This window comes from Cherax quadricarinatus, chromosome 34 (assembly GCF_038502225.1).
Source record: "Cherax quadricarinatus isolate ZL_2023a chromosome 34, ASM3850222v1, whole genome shotgun sequence".
NCBI lineage: Eukaryota > Metazoa > Arthropoda > Malacostraca > Decapoda > Parastacidae > Cherax > Cherax quadricarinatus.
The window spans coordinates 21,644,564-21,668,171 of record NC_091325.1 but is presented as its reverse complement, the minus strand read 5'-3'; the positions used below and the strand labels follow the sequence as shown (position 1 = coordinate 21,668,171).

General features: G+C 43.0%; 1 protein-coding gene across 1 annotated transcript in view; it reads left to right on the top strand.

Moving 5' to 3' along the window:
• The window catches only part of grh (grainy head), an 893,472-nt gene that overhangs the window by 254,505 nt on the left and 615,359 nt on the right, over nt 1–23,608 (top strand). The window contains exon 2 of the mRNA XM_070091236.1: nt 8,643–9,417. Coding sequence (XP_069947337.1) covers nt 8,643–9,417 — 775 coding nt within the window. The remainder of the gene's footprint in view (nt 1–8,642; nt 9,418–23,608) is intronic.

Below are 23,608 nucleotides of genomic sequence, written 5' to 3'. Positions count from 1 at the left end.
GTATTTGTGGCAGTGAAGCAGCAGACCGATTCGGGTACCACGGTCTTGTGTGCCGTAAATCCTAGGGAAGGATTGCAAGACATGAGGAGGTTAATAACATTATCAAGAGGAGCCTCACAACAGCCGGATGCCCAGCAGTAAGGGAGCCACCCCAGCTATGCAGATCCGATGGCAGCCAGAAGCGTCCAGATGGTATCACCCTTCAAGCCTGGACAGATGGGAAGCAGGTGATGTGCGACTATACATGTGCATCTACCTTGGCTGATACCTATCTCCAATACACCAGGGAGGAAGGAGGGGCAGCTGCCAGCTTTAGGGAGTCCCAAAAGTCTAGAATATATGGAGAATTTGCCCATCATTATATGTTTGTTCCCATAGGCTCAGAGACCCTTGGCTCATGGGGAAAGAATGCATCTAAATTCCTTAAGGACCTGGGAAAAAGACTCATCATGGTAACTAGGGATCCCAGGGCAGCTAGTTTTCTGTTCCAGCGGCTCAGTGCGGCTGTTCAAAGGGGTAATGCCTGCTGTATTTTGGGCACACACCCCAGCTCTGAGGAGCTGGATGAGATCTTCGCCCTATAATCGGTGATACACACGGAACAACATGTACCGTATATGTCACCTTTATATCAACAATGTATCTCTTAAATCTCTTATATATATATATATATATATATATATATATATATATATATATATATATATATATATATATATATATATATATATATATATATATATATATATATATATCTTGAAAGATAGGAAAAGAGAGAAAGAAATATAAAATGAAAAATAGTTTGTAGTCCCGAAGTGGAAAATTAATTCAAGGTGAGCGCGTTGGATAGAACTCCGGAGAGAACGATGCTTTATTGGTGGATATTACGGATTATTTATGCCCAGTTTGAGAGCCCAGTAATGTGGTGAGCCGAGGCTCTGATGATCCTCAGCAAGTGCCTTCTTCCAGTCGTGTGTGGAGGTCGTGAACTGGAATGGCCTTTTGCGTAGGGTATGTAAAGGACGAAAACTGGAAATTGCATTCTTCCAGTTGTGCAGCTGGAGCCTCTCTTCTTCCAGTCGTGTGTGGAGGTCGTGAACTGGAATGACCTTTTGCGTGGAGTATGTAAAGGACGAGAATTGAAAATGCATTCCTCCAGTTGTGCAGCTGGATCGTCTCTTCTTTCAGTCGTGTGTGGTGGCCATGAATTGGTACTTTTCTTCTTCCAGGCATGTGTGGAGGCCATGTACTGGAACATTTCTTCTTTCAGGTGTATTTGGAGGCATTGGACTGAACCTTTTCTTCTTTCAGTAGTGCTTGGAGGCCGTAGGCAGGAACTTCTTCCAGTCATGTGTGGGGTCGTACTTTGAAACAACTTTCTTCCAGCTATGTATGGAGCTTGTGGACAGGGAATGAGATGGTTTAAGGGAATAATAAAGAAAGGAAGACTGGAAGGGAGGTTGGAAGGAAGGAAAGAATGGATGGAAGGAGGGAGGGAGGGAAGGAGGGATGGAAGAAAGGGCGGGAAAGAGGAAAAGACTAAAGGAAGGAGACGGGGATGCAATGTGAATGGTGGAAAATGCATTGGATAATGTACAGCCTAGGAGACAGAAAGCATAACAGATGGATGATGAAGAGAAAGAAAGAGTAAACAGTAAGGGATGAATAAGAGGCGGTATTGGAGGAGTTCAAGAGAAGAATAGAAACGAGAAACTATTTGGTCTAGGAGAAAAACAACAACAAAAATAGAGAATGTGCGACTAAGAGAATAACAAAAGGAACATGAAGTAAAAGAAAGAACTAGGAAGGTGAAGCTGGCAACTGGAAATGAGGAAGCAGCCGCGTACTGAGAAATAACACAAGTGCAGAGCAAGCTTTTATTGTGGCAACGTTTCGCTCTAAGTAGAGCTTTTTAAATCAAGGGTTGCCCTAAGCAAAACGTGGTCACGATGAACGTTTCAACAGTACCTCTCTTCTCTTCACGGCATTAAAGAAATATTCAGCGGGATAGAGAATTGAATTTATAAACCTTGGACGATATTCCAAAGCCAAAAGAATAAGCCAATAACTTAGGAGTAGGGAAAGCGAGAGAGAAATAGAGAGGGAGGGAGGGAGAGAGAGAGAGAGGGAGGGAGGGAGGTAGAGGAAGGGACGGGGCAGGAGGAAGGAAGGAGAGCATGGAGGTAACGGTGTGGAGGTTCACAAACACAACACACAGTGTGTGATGCTCGTGCTGGCAGAGACCTCAAGGTCGGTGGGAGCGGGTAGGGCCGGGCAGGGATCTCTCCCAAGCCAAGTGGGACACGAAAGACCTGCCTCGATGCTCGTGTAAGGGGAAGGGTGAGTAGGAGAGATACGGCGGACCTGGCTCGTCTGTAGTACAAGGATAGAAAGTGAAAGAGAGTGGAAGGGGAGGGAAGACCTGACTCAGGTGTAGTACAGAGAAGGGGACACCTGGCTTATTTATGGTTCAGTGGGTGGACCAGAGGAGACCTGGCTTGGCTATGATGCAGGGTACGTAAGACCTGACTCCTATCTCAAACATGGGGAGGTAGAATTTTGGTTCTTGTACAGTATTTTGGGTGATAATACTGTTTATCTACTCAAAGAATGTTCTAAAACTGACCAATGCTGAAAGTAGAAAACGCAAGAGAAAGGAATATGATGGTGATCATCTGATAGGTAAACGAGGTAATTCGCTACCAATAGAAAATTTATTAATGTAAGCTACGGAACACGAAGATGCTTCACCTATAGAGCAAGCTTCTTCAGTTGAATACAAAGGGAACTTTAATCGGAGACAATGACCAAGCGGAGAGGTGAGTTTGAGGTGTTCAGTCCCACACCCATGAAGTATTTTTGGGCTGAGCACCTCAATATTAACCCCCTCCCCCTTCCCTCCACTTCTTCCACTGTCTCCAGAGCCACTTCTGTATTCAACTGAACAAGCCTACTGTGCAGGAGATACGTTTTGGGAACAAAAATGCACAAGTGTTGCACATGTGACATATTCGTCAACTCGTCGGTATTGTATGAAACTAATGTAACGATACAAGAGTCGTGGGATGAGCACAGGTGCTAGCTGAGTGTACTAAGATTGGTGCTGAGTGTACTAAGACTGGTGCTGAGTGTACTAAGACTGGTGCTGAGTGTACTAAGACTGGTGCTGAGTGTACTAAGACTGGTGCTGAGTGTAATAAGATTGGTGCTGAGTGTACTAAGACTGGTGCTGAGTGTACTAAGATTGGTGCTGAGTGTACTAAGACTGGTGCTGAGTGTACTAAGACAGGTGCTGAGTGTACTAAGATTGGTGCTGAGTGTACTAAGACTGGTGCTGAGTGTACTAAGACTGGTGCTGGTTGAGTGTGCTAAGACTGGTGCTGGTTGAGTGTGCTAAGACTGGTGCTGAGTGTACTAAGACTGGTGCTACCTGAGTGTGCTAAGACTGGTGCTGACTATACTAAGACTGGTGCTGGTTGAGTGTGCTAAGACTGGTGCTGGTTGAGTGTGCTAAGACTGGTGGTGGTTGAGTGTGCTAAGACTGGTGCTAGCTGAGTGTGCTAAGACTGTTGCTGAGTGTACTAAGGCTGGTGCTGGCTTATTGTGCTGACTGGTGCAAGTTGAGAGTGCTAAGACTGGTGCTGAGTGTACTAAGACTGGTGCTACCTGAGTGTGCTAAGACTGGTGCTGACTATACTGAGACTGGTGCTACCTGAGTGTGCTAAGAATGGTGGTGGTTGAGTGTGCTAAGACTGGTGGTGGTTGAGTGTGCTAAGACTGGTGGTGGTTGAGTGTGCTAAGACTGGTGCTGGTTGAGTGTGCTAAGACTGGTGGTGGTTGAGTGTGCTGAGACTGGTGCTGGTTGAGTGTGGTAAGACTGGTGGTGGTTAAGTGTGCTAAGACTGGTGGGGGTTGAGTGTGCTAAGACTGGTGGTGGTTGAGTGTGCTAAGACAAGTGCTGAGTATACTATGGTGGTGGTTGAGTGTGCTAAGACTGGTGCTGGTTGAGTGTGCTAAGACTGGTGCTGGTTGAGTGTGCTAAGACTGGTGCTGGTTGAGTGTGCTAAGACTGGTGCTGGTTGAGTGTGCTAAGACTGGTGGTGGTTGAGTGTGCTAAGACTGGTGCTGGTTGAGTGTGCTAAGACTGGTGCTGGTTGAGTGTGCTAAGACTGGTGCTGGTTGAGTGTGCTAAGACTGGTGCTGGTTGAGTGTACTAAGACTGGTGGTGGTTGAGTGTGCTAAGACTAGTGCTGAGTATACTAAGACTGGTGGTGGTTGAGTGTGCTAAGACTGGTGCTGGTTGAGAGTGCTAAGACTGGTGCTGGTTGAGTGTGCTAAGACTGGTGCTGGTTGAGTGTGCTAAGACTGGTGCTGGTTGAGTGTGCTAAGACTGGTGCTGGTTGAGTGTGCTAAGACTGGTGCTAGTTGAGTGTGCTAAGACTGGTGCTGGTTGAGTGTGCTAAGACTAGTGCTGAGTATACTAAGACTGGTGCTGGTTGAGTGTGCTAAGACTGGTGCTGGTTGAGTGTGCTAAGACTGGTGCTGGTTGAGTGTGCTAAGACTGGTGCTGGTTGAGTGTGCTAAGACTGGTGCTGGTTGAGTGTGCTAAGACTGGTGCTGGTTGAGTGTGCTAAGACTGGTGCTGGTTGAGTGTGCTAAGACTGGTGCTGGTTGAGTGTGCTAAGACTGGTGCTGGTTGAGTGTGCTAAGACTGGTGCTAGTTGAGTGTGCTAAGACTGGTGCTGGTTGAGTGTGCTAAGACTAGTGCTGAGTATACTAAGACTGGTGCTGGTTGAGTGTGCTAAGACTGGTGCTGGTTGAGTGTGCTAAGACTGGTGCTGGTTGAGTGTGCTAAGACTGGTGGTGGTTGAGTGTGCTAAGACTGGTGCTGGTTGAGTGTGCTAAGACTGGTGCTGGTTGAGTGTGCTAAGACTGGTGCTGGTTGAGTGTGCTAAGACTGGTGCTGGTTGAGTGTACTAAGACTGGTGGTGGTTGAGTGTGCTAAGACTAGTGCTGAGTATACTAAGACTGGTGGTGGTTGAGTGTGCTAAGACTGGTGCTGGTTGAGAGTGCTAAGACTGGTGCTGGTTGAGTGTGCTAAGACTGGTGCTGGTTGAGTGTGCTAAGACTGGTGCTGGTTGAGTGTGCTAAGACTGGTGCTGGTTGAGTGTGCTAAGACTGGTGCTAGTTGAGTGTGCTAAGACTGGTGCTGGTTGAGTGTGCTAAGACTAGTGCTGAGTATACTAAGACTGGTGCTGGTTGAGTGTGCTAAGACTGGTGCTGGTTGAGTGTGCTAAGACTGGTGCTGGTTGAGTGTGCTAAGACTGGTGCTGGTTGAGTGTGCTAAGACTGGTGCTGGTTGAGTGTGCTAAGAATGGTGCTGGTTGAGTGTGCTAAGACTGGTGCTGGTTGAGTGTGCTAAGACTGGTGCTGGTTGAGTGTACTAAGACTGGTGCTGGTTGAGTGTGCTAAGACTGGTGATGGTTGAGTGTGCTAAGACCAACCACAACCACTCACCAACCACAACCACTCACCAACCACAACCACTCACCACCTACAACCATTCACTAACCACAACCACTCACCAACCACAACCACTATTTTGTAGATTAGAAAGAGTAATTAAAGTCGCCTTTGCAACATTTAGCTATCTTTTTGGCTATCTTTAATAGTAGAATTTTTTTTAGATTAGAGACACGTTTGTCCCACTCTAATTAATTGTAAAATTATTCAAGTAACGTTTCACCTGTATATCAGACCTTTTCAAGTCAAATAGGCCTATCCAAGTGATACCTAATATATAGGCTGGAGAGAGGAACAAACTCAGGTGTGTTACAAAGGGGTGGACCTGTAAGCCAGCAGAAAGTCTCGGTCAGATGACCAAACGCTCCAACAGCGGGTCATTATCTAAGACCCGCGTCAGGAAACACTTGTCCTGTTTCCTGACCTTACCTAACCTAAACTGTTACAAAACCATAACTATAGAGGAACACAACAGCTGGACTACTGGCCATCTGTTGTGGTTTGTTGAGTTTAACAGTCGTGAGTCCGTTAATCTAGATTATAAATGAAACCTAAAGGTATTCAATCCCTTAAGCTAGATTATAAATGAAACCTAAAGGTATTCAATCCCTTAAGCTAGATTATAAATGAAACCTAAAGGTATTCAATCCCTTAAGCTAGATTATAAATGAAACCTGACGTATTAATGAAACCTGAAGATATTCAATCCGTTAACTTAAATTATAAATTAAACCTGAGTGTCTTCAATCCCTTAACCTGGATTATAACTGAAACTTTCTGAAGGGGATTCAATCGCATTCCACAAGAGAATTACTTACATTTATGTGTACTTTTCTATAGATGTTTCGTGACTTATTCAACTCCTCGTCAGAGCTCGAATACCAAATTATTATTATTATTATTATTATTATTATTATTATTATTATTATTATTATTATTATTTATTATTATTATTATTATTATTATTATTATTATTTATTAAATATCATTATTGTATTAAATGTTATTATATTTTCAAGAAACTCATAGGAATCATAGAGCTCTATGGGACTGGAAGACCTTGATCCGAGGAAGGGGAAGATGGTGCCAGTGCTTGGATATATATATTTTTATTAAACGCTAAACCCATGTGGGTCATTCAGCGCATGACTGGTGGAGGTTCGATCCTCCGTCTGCTGAGCTCGAGACAAACGGGCATCCTGTTTGTACTCACCTAGATGCCAGTGCTTGGAAACACACTGTCTTCACTGGTGTTCTCTGTTCAAATATGTTTTGCAAAAAAAAAACTTCCTCCTGGCCGGGTGGTTGGTAACACTGTGTTGTGGACCTTCTTGCAGAATGGTTGGTAATACTGTGTTGTGTGCCTCCTGGCACGGTGGTTGGTAACACTGTGTTGTGGGCCTCCTGGCAGGGTGGTTGGTAAAACTGTGTTGTGTGCCTCCTGGCAGGGTGGTTGGTAACACTGTATTGTGTACCTCCTGGCAGGGTGGTTGGTAACACTGTGTTGTGTGCCTCCTGGCAGGGTGGTTGGTAACACTGTATTGTGTACCTCCTGGCAGGGTGGTTGGTAACACTGTGTTGTGTGCCTCCTGATCCTCCCCTACTATAATCTCCTGATCCTCCTACACTCTCCTGATCCTCTTACACTCTCCTGATCCTCCTACACTCTCCTGATCCTCTTACACTCTCCTGATCCTCCTACACTCTCTTGATCCTCCTACACTCTCCTGATCCTCCTACACTCTCCTGATCCTCCAACACTCTCCTGATCCTCCTACACTCTCCTGATCCTCCTACACTCTCCTGATCCTCCTACACTCTCCTGATCATTCAACACTCTCTTGATCCTCCTACACTCTCCTGATCCTCCTACACTCTCCTGAACCTCCTACACTCTCTTGATCCTCCTACACTCTCTTGATCCTCCTACACTCTCTTGATCCTCCTACACTCTCCTGATCCTCCTACACTCTCCTGATCCTCCTACACTCTCTTGATCCTCCCTACAGTTTGAGAGACAAGGTTCGTGGCCTTCCACTTAGCTGGTGTTTGAGGTGTGGGAGATTAGCCCGAGGGCTGGCGTGGGAGCCCGAGGGCTGGCGTGGGAGCCCGAGGGCTGGCGTGGGAACCAAAGGTAGGGCATGGGAGCGCGAGGATCAGGCGTGGGAGCGTGAGGTTTGGCGTGGGAGCCACGAGGTCGGGTGTATGAGCCATGAGGTCGGGCGCGGGAGCCACAGGGTTGGGCGTGGGAGTCACGAGGTCGGGTGTGAGAGCGCGAGGTCGGGCGTGGGAGGCACGAGTTCGGGTGTGGGAGCTTGAGATCGGGCATGGGATCGAGAAGTCTGGGGTGGGAGGCCGAGGGTCGTCGTGAGAACCCCAAGGAAGGCATGGGAACCCGAGGGCTGGAATGTAAACTGAAGGCGGACACAGGAGCCCAAGTGCGTGCATGGGAGCCCAAGGGCGGGCGTGGGAGGCCGAGGGTTGGCGTGGAAGACCGAGAAATGGCTTGTTTACTGTGGGTGAGAGTGGGAGCCCGAGGGTGTGTGATGGCCATCATCTCGAGGGAGGGCGTGGGAGCCCAGCCTAAAGGCAGGCGTGCAAGTCCTGCTCAAGGGAAGGCGTGGACGTGGGGTCCCGATGGCGGGCGTGGGCGGAGGGACCCGATGGCGGGCGTGGGAGTTATGCCCTAGGGGCTATGGTGAGCGCAGTGCTCATGGGTAGGAGGGGCCACCGGGGGGGGGGCGAGGGAGGTACAGGCTGCATGTACACTGCAAATCACTCCTGCAACAACGGCACAAAACACAACACCTGCAACACTGTGCAACACTGTCACTGTTATTCCATCCAAGAGAAACAACTTCACGTGTTTTTTCACTGTTTGTGTTATCCACTATGGTAGCAGCAGTGAGGAAACTCTGGGAATTGAGGTGGTATTATGTAAGAAGGACGGACCCATCACCTGAGTGACGGTGATGGGCGGGGTTTCTGCATGGCTAGTCCCGCCTCCCACTCTCCCCGAGCCTTGGATAGGCGGTGGTGTCCTCCCTGGCTGGTCTAGTCCAGCCCCTCGCTCCCACCTCATTGGTCTGCTCCCACTCATTACCTCCCTTTGTTTGCAGGTCTGGCGTAGGCACGGCGGTGGTGGGCGGCGCTCTCGACTGCAAGATGACAAACGGGGTGTCTGAGGGCGTGTCGGGGGCGGCGCCCGTGGAGGGGCTCCTGTTTGCGGGCGGCGCAGAGGGCGTGAAGCCGGAGCCAGAGGACCTGACGCGCCGAGCCGTCAGTCCCGCCGACCGCGGCGTACTGTGCGAGAAGCGCCGCTCGCTGCTGCCGCCGCCGCCACCCCAGGGAGAGTCACCGCCCGCTCTGGATGTCGCACCCGCCCTCAAGGACGACCTCGACCACCACGTGATTAAAGAAGAGCTGGAGCACCACGGGCTCAAGGTAGAGTCGGGGGAGCGACCTCGCTCTAACCACACCCTCGTGATACAGGCGCCCCTCGACTCAGCCGAGAAGATGAGTACCGGTACAGGCAGCTACCTGGCCGGCTTCTCGGCCTCCTCCCCACAGTCCAACTACGAGCACGTCTCGCCCTACCTGTCGCCCTCACCACAGCCGTACACGACCAGCACCTCCCCAGCCGTGCGAGGCTCCCCGGCCGTGTACACAGTTACGGACAACTACTACCGCGACTACTACTCCCCCAGTGAGCCACAGTACTCGGTGCGTCAGGAGTACCCTTCAGCCGACACCGGCTTCGTGGACCGCTACCTCAGGCCGCCGTACAAGACCAACGGTGTGTCCAGCACCCTCACAGTGGACTTACCTTCACCAGCAGACTCTGGGATCTCTGCTGACGCCATCACACCACGCGACCAGCCAGTCCTTGCCCAGGTATGTTTGTGGTACTTAATATGTCCCTCTCTGCTGCTTCCTTATACATCTACCCAGGCCCTTAACTTACTCATGTAACTTTCACCTATCTTCGTATTTATTTCACCTAGCCTTCTCATACCCTACACCTGTAACTCTAACTAAAATCCCTCTCACCTCTACCAAAAGCTCACTATCCCATCCGTACCTAAGGACCCCAAGATTGCCCAAGGCTTTCTACCTTTCTACATATGATCCTTTCACCATCCGTAGCCAAGGCCCTCCCACACTCACTAGTCAAGGTTTCACCCTCCCTACCCTGCCCTCTCATTCTTCCTATTCATGGCCCTCTTGCCCTCCCTACTTCAGGTTATTTTGTATGTACTCCCTCACCCCTTTTGCAGTCTCCATCTCTCCGTTTCTTTCTTCCTCTACCGCTGCGTTCCTGATCACATGGCGCATAATTCACAAGGAATCATCCAGCAGTGAGGCTCCAGTATAGCCTCTATCACCCGGGCCTCTATCACACCTCATGAACCCTCTTATATCATTCGTAAAATTGAATTAGCGTTCATATTTTCAGTACACATCTACGTGTTTCATTCTCATGTCCATATGCGAGTGTATTAAGTGAAGATATCTACTGGGAGCCAGAAGAAATCGTTGTGTCCGCAGACGTGTTGCAAAGTGCGTCTGAGTTACTGGGTTGTGTACGGTGAAGACGTAAACACATACATACATGTAGTAAATTTATGATGTAAAATTGCAACATAAATTACAACGAAGTGACAGTGGAAGCTAGTTTTTATTTTTTTATGTTCGGACTCATAAAATTGGTGCAGTAGTATCTAATTATAAAAAAAATGTGTATACATACAGCGCATATATATATATATATATATATATATATATATATATATATATATATATATATATATATATATATATATATATATATATATATATATATATATATTGTAATGATGAAAATTGCAATGTTCAAATAGTACATAAATGTGCGTATATATGTTTGTGCAGTGAATACATGCAATAGACTTGATAACTGTGTACATGTTACATGATGCCGACATCTCCAGCGTTCGCCGAGAAGCTCACTATCTGCGACACGTTGAAGTCTCCATTCATGGAGGAAGACGCAGTTATCCTCGAGTGTCCTCAGGCGGTGTCGTGAGCAGGAAGGGTCGCTCCAACTCACCCCATGACTCTGCACTAGCCATGCCCACGCCCAGGGGCACCCCTCACCCTTGGTCAGGCAAGTTTAGGGGAGGAGGGTAGACCCCGGAGATATTTGGGGTATGTGCCAGCCTCTTACTAGACAGATTCTTCCACTGTGTACTGGATCGTAATCTAGTTAGCTAAAGGGCTGACTGACTAATAATGGAGAAGCCCGAGCGAGAATTTGGTTATGAATTAACGTAAGTGGAGACTGACTGGCGAAAACGAGGTCGTGACCCGTTAGGTGATGCTATGGAATACGAAGTGCTTGGAAAAGTTGAATGACGGAGAAGAAAATAAATTAATTGTGGGTGAGAACCGAGGCGCTACCACGGTATCGGAAGCAAAATGAGATTACGGAAATTACCAGTGAATATATCATACATGACTATATATATATATATATATATATATATATATATATATATATATATATATATATATATATATATATATATATATATATATATGATTATATATATATATATATATATATATATATATATATATATATATATATATATATATATATATATATATAAATATATATATATATATATATATATATATATATATATATATATATATATATATATATATATATATATATATATATATATATGTGTGTGTGTATATAATCATTTTTTAGAAAAATAAAAAATACGGAAACACAGCTGCTCTCTATTTACTCCATGCAGAATATGGTTGTATCCAATTTCTCTTATTACAATAAAGAAGAACGAAGAAATAAAAAAAAAAGTTAGCGGGACTCTTGTATAATAAAAGTGCCAGTCACCAAAAATATAATTTTCTAGTATTCCTTTACTAGGCTCTGCAGTAGGCTTTAATTTCTTAGAGAGATGAATGTTAAATTCAGTAAAATGGTAGATTTGATATTATTTTTTAAAGTATAAAAAAGTGAAACATTAGACTATGGTGGATAATGAGTACAAGTGTTTATATAGGACTGAGCTTCAGTTTAAGTAAGATAGGTACGGTAATCAAATATGTTATTATGTCTATACTTAATTAAAACACTTGCTTTAATAGAGCTATTATCTCTCTTTTCTGTATTTATCTACTAATCTTTGAAAGACGACGCTACAACGTGAGGAAATTTCCATAAATAAATGTATGTACGTTGATCAAAAGTACTAGTTGAAATGACGTGGAAGGTTCTCAAAGTGAACATAACACGTCAAGAGTCACACGAGGGACGTGTAAGACAAGAGACGTGTTAGGCAAGTGAGAGAGTGATAGGTGATTATCTGAGGGCTTTCAATACAGTCAGGAGCAAAACAGTGCGACATACTACATGATCTGATGAATGTTCTCAGTTAGCTAGACTACAAATGAACGTCGCTGTGAAGATCGGTTGAGATCTCCTGAAGTTTTAATGATATTTTCAAGGAAGTAATTTGCATAATACGAAGATGAACGTTCGAACTTTGTGAGTAAAATGAGATACAAGAGTAAAACTTTCAAAATACTAAAGAATGTCGAACAGCAACAAAAAATTTTGTGAATGAAATTTTAGGAAGCTATAAACATGAGATAATATGGTTAACAAAAGACAAAGAAACAAAAGATATTTAACAAACCTGCAAAACTTTGTGAAGCAGAAGAGTACTTTAAAAAATATAGACAAAGTTGGGCAAGTCCTGAGTGCCAAGACTGTTTGTGGAGAAGAAATCTTTAATAAAACTATGGACTAAACACTCAGTGTTTGGTGAGAAACACAGGTTGCATGTAGTGATTATGTGTGTGTGAAAAACTATCTAATTGTAGATACAATAGCAGAGTTATACTCGTGGTGTCCCGTCTTCAACTCTATCACATAATGTTTTAAATTTCTTACGTTTGTAATACTGACTATGTCCTCACATAATTGATTCCGTTGATCTACCAGTCTTAAGTGTGTATGTCGTAGATACCAGTTGTCGAAGATGCTTGTCGATGGACACTTGGCCTGGCGAGTGTTAGCAGTATTTGAAGCAATATTAGTAGCAATATTAGTAGTAGTAATATTAGAAGCGATGTTAGTAGCAATATTAGTAGTAGTAATATTAGAAGAAATATCAGTAACAATATTAGAAGTAGTAGTAGTAATGATAGTAGTGAGTGAGCACCATCTCTTGGCCGGGGTAAGTGAGCGCCATCTCTTGGCCCGGGATAAGTAAGCGCCATCTCTTGGCCCGGGATAAGTAAGCGCCATCTCTTGGCCCGGGATAAGTAAGCGCCATCTCTTGGCCGGGGTAAGTAAGCGCCATCTCTTGGCCCGGGATAAGTAAGCGCCATCTCTTGGCCCGGGATAAGTAAGCGCCATCTCTTGGCCGGGGTAAGTAAGCGCCATCTCTTGGCTCAGTTTCTCTCGAACTTCTTCATTGTTCAGTTGAGCTTGGAGGTGATACATATTTCATAACAGAAAACGTATTAAAAACTAGTGAAAAGAAAACAGTGAAGAGCAAATTTAAACTAGGGACACATCGCTAGAGCATACAGTGTTAAATATTTTCATCGCATCAAACAAAAAAAGTATCAAGAGAATTTTTGAAAAATAAAAATAAATAGCGAATCGAAATTCACTTGTATTACTGCCATCAGAAAAAAAAGTATTCTAATTATTGGAAGATGAATATTAAACTCATATATATATATATATATATATATATATATATATATATATATATATATATATATATATATATATATATATATATATATATATATATGTATTATATATATATATATATATATATATATATATATATATATATATATATATATATATATATATATATATATATATATATATATATATAATATCGTGCCGAATAGGCAAAACTTGTGATTTTGGCTTAAATAGCAACGCTCTTCTTGCCGAATAGGCAAAACTTGTGATTTTGGCTTAAATAGCAACGCTCTTCTTGCCGAATATGGCAAGCGAAAATTTGTATATGCAATAATTCCGCAAAAATCACTTGAACCTAACGAAAAAATTACATTTCATTGTGTTTGCTTATTATTAAATTATTGTAAACTTATCTAAAATACATATTTAGTTGGATTAGGCTAAATTGAATTGCGATTGTTAATAATAAGGTTAGGTAAGTTTTCTAAGGTTCTTTTGGTACAAAATTATTAACTTTTACATTAACATAAATGAAAAATATATATCTTTAAACCTATAAGAGAAAATTTTAGGAAGGACTTAATTATAAATGACTTCTCGCTAATTGAGCAATTTTACCTATTAGACACGACGTGTTATATATATATATATATATATATATATATATATATATATATATATATATATATATATATATATATATATATATATATATATTATATATATATATAATTAAATTTGAAAAAACGACAAGTGTGAATTTAAAATAACTTATGGTCTCCAGTGTTCACTGTTCCGTACAGATTATGAACACGGTATAACAGTGATTACCTTTGGTGGCTAGTGTTATATATAGCCCTTGAACACTAACAGTGATCTGATATGATGAACAGTGTTATGTAGTACGTATGAGAGAACAGTTTTAATTGTTCTCTTCTGAACAGTTTACTGTTAATTCTTCCGGTGAACAGTGTTATATATGTATTGTGATCATAGTATAACAGTGAATTAATCTGGAAAACAGTGTTGTATATGTATTATGATCATGGTATAACAGTGAATTGTTCAAGTGAAGAGTGTTATATATGTCGTGTGTACACAGTATAAGAGTGACTCAGTTTGGTGAGCAGTGATATATATGTACTGTGATCATAGAATAACAGTGAATTGTTCTGGTGAACAGTGTTATGCATTGTGATGATAGTATAGCAATGAATTAATCTGGTGAACAGTGTTATGTATGCTGTGGGATAACATATAACAGTGAAACAATAAAATGGACAGTGTTATGTATGTCGTGTGAACCTTTAGTTACGCTCTCTGATGATCAATGATGTATACCATGTCTGAACATATCAGTGCGTATAACAAAGTCCAGCAGTGTATAATACAGTATACCAGTTACTCTTATGAAGGGTAATAATGCGGTTTAAAAGTGAGTGTGGTGAACAGTGATATACAAAATAACACAGAATAACAGTGACTTCCTCTAGTGAATAGTATGATATACATGTTTGTACACCATATAACAGTGAATTTCTCTAGTGAACAGTGCTATATGTGTACACCATATAACAGTGAATTTCTCTAGTGAACATGTTACGTGTATACGTCATATAACAGTGAATTTCTCAAGTGAACAGGGCTGTGTGTGTACACCATATAACAGTGAATTTCTCTAGTGAACAGTGTTACGTGTATACACCATATAACAGTGAATTTCTCTAGTGAACAGTGGAATGTGTGTACATCATATAACAGTGAATTTCTCAAGTGAACAGGGCTGTGTGTGTACACCATATAACAGTGAATTTCTCTAGTGAACAGTGTTACGTGTATACACCATATAACAGTGAATTTCTCTAGTGAACAGTGGAATGTGTGTACATCATATAACAGTGAATTTCTCTAGTGAACAGTGTTACGTGTATACGTCATATAACAGTGAATTTCTCAAGTGAACAGGGCTGTGTGTGTACACCATATAACAGTGAATTTCTCTAGTGAACAGTGTTACGTGTATACACCATATAACAGTGAATTTCTCTAGTGAACAGTGCTATGCGTGTACATCATATAACAGTGAATTTCTCTAGTGAACAGTGCTATGCGTGTACATCATATAACAGTGAATTTCTCTAGTGAACAGTATTACATGTGCACATCACATAACAGTGAATTTACATTATTTTATATCAGTGAACACGATATAATTTCCTTTTGAACATTATATACACAATGTATAAACCTCGTGTAGCAGTGAACTTCCATTAGTGAACAGTGTTATAAGGAATGTATTATCTTAACATGGTATAAACCTTGTGTGCGTAACAGTTGCGTCATGAGTGCGTCATAGACATGCGTCATAAGAATACGTTATAAGAGTGTGAATTACGATGTCGGTGAGGAAAAGGCTCACTTTGTTGACCACGCTTTATCGCCACAACGTTTCGCTCTTAGTATAGAACATTAATCCCGCTTGACAAAGCTGTGCGAAGAGCGAAACATGCCTCGATAAAGCTCCATACATAGCGAAACATGGTTTTTTAAAGCTCTATACAGAGCGAAACATGGCTTGATAAAGCTCTACACAGAGCGAAACATTCCTTGATAAGGTTATACACAGAGTGAAACATGCCCTTTTAAAGCTATACACAGAGAGAAACATGCCTCGATAAAGCTCTACACAGAGCGAAACATGCCTCGATAAAGCTCTACACAGAGCGAAACATGCCTCGATAAAGCTCTACACAGAGCGAAACATGCCTTTATAAAGCTCTATACAGAGCGAAACATGGCTTGATAAAGCTCTACACAGAGCGAAATGTGCATTGATAAAGCTCTACACAGAGCGAAACATTCCTTGATAAGGTTATACTCAGAGCGAAACTCCTTTTTAAAGCTATACACAGAGCGAAACATGCTTCGATAAAGCTCTACACAGAGCGAAACATGCCTTTTTAAAGCTCTACACAGAGCGAAACATACCTTTTTAAAGCTCACCACAGAGCAAAACATTCATCGATAAAGCTCTACACAGAGCGAAACATGCCTCGATAAAGCTCTACACAGAGCGAAACATGCCTTGATAAAGCTCTATACAGAGCGAAACATGCCTTGATAAAGCTCTACAGAGAGCGAAACATTCCTTGATAAGGTTATACACAGAGCGAAACATGCCCTTTTAAAGCTCTACACAGAGCGAAACATGCCTTTTTTCAAGCTTTACACAGAGCGAAACATGCCTCGATAAAGCTCTGCACAGAGCGAAACATGCCTCGATAAAGCTCTACACAGAACGAAACATGCCTTTTTAAAGCTATACACAGAGCGAAACATGCCTCGATAAAGCTCTGCACAGAGCGAAACATGCCTCGATAAAGCTCTACACAGAGCGAAATCTGCCTTTTTAAAGCTCTACACAGAGCGAAACATGCCTTTTTAAAGCTCACTACAGAGCGAAACATTCCTGGATAAAGCTCTACACAGAGCGAAACATGCCTCGATAAAGCTCTACACAGAGCGAAACGCCTTGATAAAGCTCTACACAGAGCGAAACGTTGCATCTCTCTCTCTGTTTCGTCACTAATGTGAACATAACGATTTATCGCTTCCTGATATTCCAGTGACGTCTCACGGTTTATATACACTAAGAAATATACATTTGTGTATTTATACTAAGAGATATACAACTATTGTTGTTTAGGCACTAAGAGATATACATCTCTAGTTGTATATGCACTAAAATATATACGTACATCTCTGCGTGTATATACACTAACAGATATACTAGGTGTATATACACTATGAGATATACACCTATTGGTGTACACACACTTGTAGTATGAGTGTGTAGCTTTGGCTTGTATTAAAACAATCAAACTATGCAAATTGTATCTAAGCAAATTGACGTAATGTAAGTGTAAATTGTGAAAGGAAAATTGTGAAAATCAAATAAACTTTTATAACCGAAGCGGTAAGTGAGTGACTATGTAAATATGTGATGTAAATAGGTGACGATGTAGAAAGGGGGATGATGTAAATAGACGATGTAGGTGACAATACAAAGGGGACGATACAAATAGGTGACGATATAAATAGGTGACGATGTAAATAGGACACATAGTAAATAGACAATGTAAATAGGAGACATTGTAAATAGGTGACGATGTAAATAGACGATGCAAATAGGTGACGATGTAAAAAGACTTTGTAAATAGGACATGTAAATAGGTGACGATGTGAATAGGAGACGATGGATATTATACTTCATCTTCACTGAGTAATATCTATCCAAACCACTAAGTAATATCTATCCTCACCACTGAGCAATATCTATCCTCAGCACCGAGTAATATCTATCTTCACCACCGAGTAATATGTATCTTCACCACCGAGTAATATGTATCTTCACCACCGAGTAAAATCTATCCTCACCACCGAGTAATATTTATCTTCACCACCGAGTAATATGTATCTTCACCACCGAGTAATATGTATCTTCACCACCGAGTAAAATCTATCCTCACCACCGAGTAATATTTATCTTCACCACCGAGTAATATGTATCTTCACCACCGAGTAAAATCTATCCTCACCACCGAGTAATATTTATCTTCACCACCGAGTTATATCTATCCTCACCACTGATGAGTATTACACCGTTATCGGAGGCGGAATTATTATTATTATTATTATTATTATTATTATTATTATTATTATTATTATTATTATGAGGTGAAGGGCCATTCCGGAAAACTAGTAGTGATTGGCTGAGAAAGTCCATCAGATGACCGAGAAAATCAGATTGGCAAAGAAAAACCAACCAGAGTGTCTTCGCCAGTGGGGTTCACGGCTCTTCCCCACGATGCGACCCACAACACCTAACACCCGGGTACCTATTTACTGTTAAGTGACGAGGGACTGCAGAAATGTGTACATACGTCTCTAACGCCCCGGGATCGAACCTGGGAACTTTAATTGTGAGCCGGAGGCGTTGCGTTATAAGATGAATGCAAACCGTAGCACTACTGTGTGTGTGTGAGAGATTGGCCGTGATGTTGCAGTGTTGCATGAAGCGGTATCAGTGATGTGAGTGTTGCAGAGAGCTGTGACAGTGATTTGAGTGCTTCATAGAACTGTAGCAGTGATGTGAGGGTTGCAGAGAGCTGTGACAGGAGCGTTGCAGAGAGCTGTGGCAGTGATCTGAATGCTGCAGAGAGCTTGTAACAGTGATGTGAGGGTTGCAGAGAGCTATGACAGAATGGAGTGTTGCAGAGAGCTGTTGCAGTGATGTGTGTGTTACAGAAAACTGTGGTAGTGATGTGAGTGCTGCAGAGAGCTTTGGCAATGATGAAAGTGCTGCAGAGACCTGTGGCAGTAATGCAAGTGTTTCAGAGAGCTGTGGCAGTGATGAAACTGTTGCAAAGAGGTGTGGCAGTGATGTGAGTACTGCAGAGAACTTTGTCAGTGATGTAAGTATTGCAGAGAACTGTAACAGGGATGCGAGTGTTGCAGAGGACTGTGGGGCAGTAATGTGAGTGTTGCAGAGAGCTGTGGCAGTGATGTGTAAGAATATTGTGAACAAACTTCATAGTGTTGTCAAGTTACTCAGCGCTGTGAACAAGTTACTCAGCGCTGTGAACAAGTAACTCAGCGCTGTGAACAAGTAACTCAGCGCTGTGAACAAGTAACTCAGCGCTGTGAACAAGTTACTCAGCGCTGTGAACAAGTAACTCAGCGCTGTGAACAAGTTACTCAGCGCTGTGAACAAGTAACTCAGCGCTGTGAACAAGTAACTCAGCGCTGTGAACAAGTAACTCAGTGCTGTGAACAAGTAACTCAGCGCTGTGAACAAGTTACTCAGCGCTGTGAACAAGTAACTCAGCGCTGTGAACAAGTTACTCAGCGCTGTGAACAAGTAACTCAGCGCTGTGAACAAGTAACTCAGCGCTGTGAACAAGTTACTCAGCGCTTTGAACAAGTTACTCAGCGCTGTGAACAAGTAACTCAGCGCTGTGAACAAGTAACTCAGCGCTCTGAACAAGAAACTCAGCGCTGTGAACAAGTTACTCAGCTCTGTGAACAAGTAACTCAGCTCTGTGAACAAGTAACTCAGCGCTGTGAACAAGTAACTCAGCGCTGTGAACAAGTAACTCAGCGCTGTGAACAAGTTACTCAGTGCTGTGAACAAGTTACTCAGTGCTGTGAACAAGTTACTCAGCGCTTTGAACAAGTAACTCAGCGCTGTGAACAAGAAACTCAGCGCTGTGAACAAGTTACTCAGCGCTGTGAACAAGTTACTCAGCGCTATGAACAAGTTACTCAGTGCTGTGAACAAGTTACTCAGTGCTGTGAACAAGTAGCTCAGCGCTGTGAACAAGTAACTCAGCGCTATGAACAAGTTACTCAGTGCTGTGAACAAGTTACTCAGCGCTGTGAACAAGTTACTCAGCGCTGTGAACAAGTTACTCAGCGCTATGAACATGTTACTCAGCGCTGTGAACAAGTTACTCAGCGCTATGAACAAGTAACTCAGCGCTGTGAACAAGTAACTCAGCGCTGTGAACAAGTTACTCAGCGCTGTGAACAAGTTACTCAGTGCTGTGAACAAGTAGCTCAGCGCTGTGAACAAGTTACTCAGTGCTGTGAACAAGTTACTCAGCGCTGTGAACAAGTAACTCAGCGCTGTGAACAAGTAACTCAGCGCTATGAACAAGTAACTCAGCGCTGTGAACAAGTAACTCAGCGCTATGAACAAGTAACTCAGCGCTGTGAACAAGTAACTCAGCGCTGTGAACAAGTTACTCAGTGCTGTGAACAAGTTACTCAGTGCTGTGAACAAGTAACTCAGCGCTATGAACAAGTAACTCAGCGCTGTGAACAAGTTACTCAGCGCTGTGAACAAGTAACTCAGCGCTGTGAACAAGTTGCTCAGCGCTGTGAACAAGTTACTCAGCGCTGTGAACAAGTAACTCAGCGCTATGAACAAGTTACTCAGCGCTGTGAACAAGTTACTCAGTGCTGTGAACAAGAAACTCAGCGCTGTGAACAAGTAACTCAGCGCTGTGAACAAGAAACTCAGCGCTGTGAACAAGTAACTCAGCGCTGTGAACAAGAAACTCAGCGCTGTGAACAAGTTAGTGCTGTGAACAAGAAACTCAGCGCTGTGAACACGTAACTCAGCGCTGTGAACAAGTAACTCAGCGCTATGAACAAGTTACTCAGCGCTGTGAACAAGTAACTCAGCGCTGTGAACAAGTTACTCAGCGCTGTGAACAAGTTACTCAGAGCTGTGAACAAGTAACTCAGCGCTGTGAACAAGTAACTCAGCGCTGTGAACAAGAAACTCAGCGCTGTGAACAAGTTACTCAGCGCTGTGAACAAGTTACTCAGCGCTGTGAACAAGTTACTCAGCGCTGTGAACAAGTTACTCAGCGCTGTGAACAAGTTACTCAGCGCTGTGAACAAGTAACTCAGCGCTGTGAACAAGTTACTCAGTGCTATGAACAAGTTACTCAGCGCTGTGAACAAGTTACTCAGCGCTGTGAACAAGTTACTCAGCGCTGTGAACAAGTTACTCAGCGCTGTGAACAAGTTACTCAGCGCTGTGAACAAGTTACTCAGCGCTGTGAACAAGTAACTCAGCGCTGTGAACAAGTTACTCAGCGCTGTGAACAAGTTACTCAGCGCTGTGAACAAGTTACTCAGCGCTGTGAACAAGTAACTCAGCGCTGTGAACAAGTTACTCAGCGCTGTGAACAAGTTACTCAGCGCTGTGAACAAGTAACTCAGCGCTGTGAACAAGTAACTCAGCGCTGTGAACAAGTTACTCAGCGCTGTGAACAAGTTACTCAGCGCTGTGAACAAGTTACTCAGCGCAGTTTATGCCGTCAGCAACATTTCTCTCACATCGTCTCGCTCACTGCATGAGCAAAATGTTTCGTTTAATAAAGATATTCTCTGCATTTAAACGTTATTTATTGCAGTGAACAGTGTTGTAAATATGTTGAACATTGCTATGATTATGTTGAACAGTGTTGTGACTACGTTGAAAAGTTCTGTGGCTACGTTGAACAGTGCTGTGACTACGTTGAACAGTGCTGTGACTACGTTGAACAGTGCTGTGGCTACATTGAACAGTGCTGTGGCTACATTGAACAGTGCTGTGACTACGTTGAACAGTGCTGTGGCTACGTTGAACAGTGCTGTGACTACATTGAACAGTGCTGTGACTACGTTGAACAGTGCTATGACCACGTTGAACAGTGCTGCGACTACGTTGAACAATGCTGTGACTTCGTTGAACAGTGATGTGACTACGTTCAACAGTTTTGTGAACAAGTTGAACAGTGCTGTGACTATGCTGAACACGGTGCTATTAATCCCTTGAACGCTGCTGTGAATACGTTAAACAGTGCTTTGACTACACTGAACAGTGCTGTGAATACGCTGAACAATGTGACTCCGTTTAACAGTGTTTATGGTATGTTAAACAGTGCTCCGACTACATTGAACACAGCGCTGTGACTACGTTGAACAGTGCTGTGACTACACTGAACAGTGCTGTGACTACGTTGAACAGTGCTGTGACTAGTTTGAACCGTGGTGTGAACGAGGTAGGGAAGTGCTGTGAACAGGTTGCAGTGATGGGCGGACAGGTTAGATAGTGTGGTAATCAGGTTGGAAAGTGCTGTTCTCATGCCCCCGAAAGACAGCAGTGACAGCAGTGAAAGTGCAACCAGCAGTGAAAAAAATCATTGTAGGTTCTCGTCTTGCAAGACGTGCAGGATAGAGGTTCTCTCGTCTTAGAGACGTGTAAGATAACTCTCTCGTCTTATAGACGTGGAGGATAGCTCTATCGTCTTATAGACGTGGAGGATAGCTCTCTCGTCTTATAGACGTGGAGGATAGCTCTCTCGTCTTATAGACGTGTAGGATAGCTCTCTCGTCTTATATACGTGTAGGATAGCTCTCTCGTCGTATAGACGTCTAGGATAGCTCTCTCGTCTTATAGACGTGGAGAATAGTTCTCTCGTCTTATAGACGTGTAGTATAGCTCTCTCGTCTTATAGACGTGTAGGATAGCTCTCTCGTCTTATAGACGTGTAGGATATCTCTCTCGTCTTATAGACGTTTAGGATAGAGGTTCTCCCGTCTTGTAGACTTTTAGGATAGCTCTCTCGTCTTATAGACGTTTAGGATAGCTCTCTCGTCTTATAGACGTTTAGGATAGCTCTCTCGTCTTATTGACGTGTAGGATAGCCCTCTCGTCTTATAGACGTGTAGGATAGAGGTTCTCCCGTCTTGTAGACTTGTAGGATAACTCTCTCGTCTTACAGACGTGTAGACAGAAGCTCACTCGTCTTAACTGACGTCAGGCTAGAGCCTCACTTTTCGTATCTTACGGTAGCAGGCAACGTTAAATAACGTAACGTTAAAGATCAACGCGAATATTAACTCCGATTCGATAACGCAAATTAGTGGAGAAGAGAAACCACAAAATGGCGGTGGACTCAGTAATGACACCTACGGTGCAACTGATACCTGACCATGAAGCTGCGTAAATAAACCGCAAGTGGACACTTAGTGAGGCTGAGATGAGGGGAAGATGATTGGGAAAATGCAAGACGTGTCAACATGGGACGTCGGAGAGACGTCCTCTGGAGAAACAGTGATATTTATCGTTCGAAGAGCAGGAGAATATGAACGTTTATATCACTTGCAATTTTTTTTTTTTTTTTTTTGGCTCCCCTTCTTTTAAGTGGTACTTAAGAGAATCAATTTATTTTGACTTGTGCAGACCACTGTTGCGAAAGGGTACTTAAAATATCAGTATATTATTATTATTATTATTATTATTATTATTATTATTATTATTATTATTATTATTATTACATTCTATTCTGGCGTGGGTCCTTCTAGGCAAGATGAGGTTTGAACCTTCGTTCTCAGAGAGACAAATCACCACAATTGTAGATTAAACTATTCACTTCAAAGTTAGTGATAAACATACGTTTTTTTTTAATGACATCCGGGCGATGTAGGACACAGCTACCATTAAAAAGAGTACCAGATCATGAAGTGTAGCAGGGGAGGCTTTTAGGTAAATATAGGAAGCCGAGGCACGGCAGGCGAGTACAGGAAATACAAGAGTAGTACAACTCGCCAAAAATTCGCGTTTAGGATAGGAACCTCATGACGATTCTTCGGTCCATCCTGGACCATTGTCAATTCACAACTGAATTGACAATCGTCCTGGGCGGACTGAAACGTCGTTATCAGGTCCCTCTTCTAAGTGCAGATTACTGGCGAATTGTTCCAGCCACGGTGCTGTGACTCTTT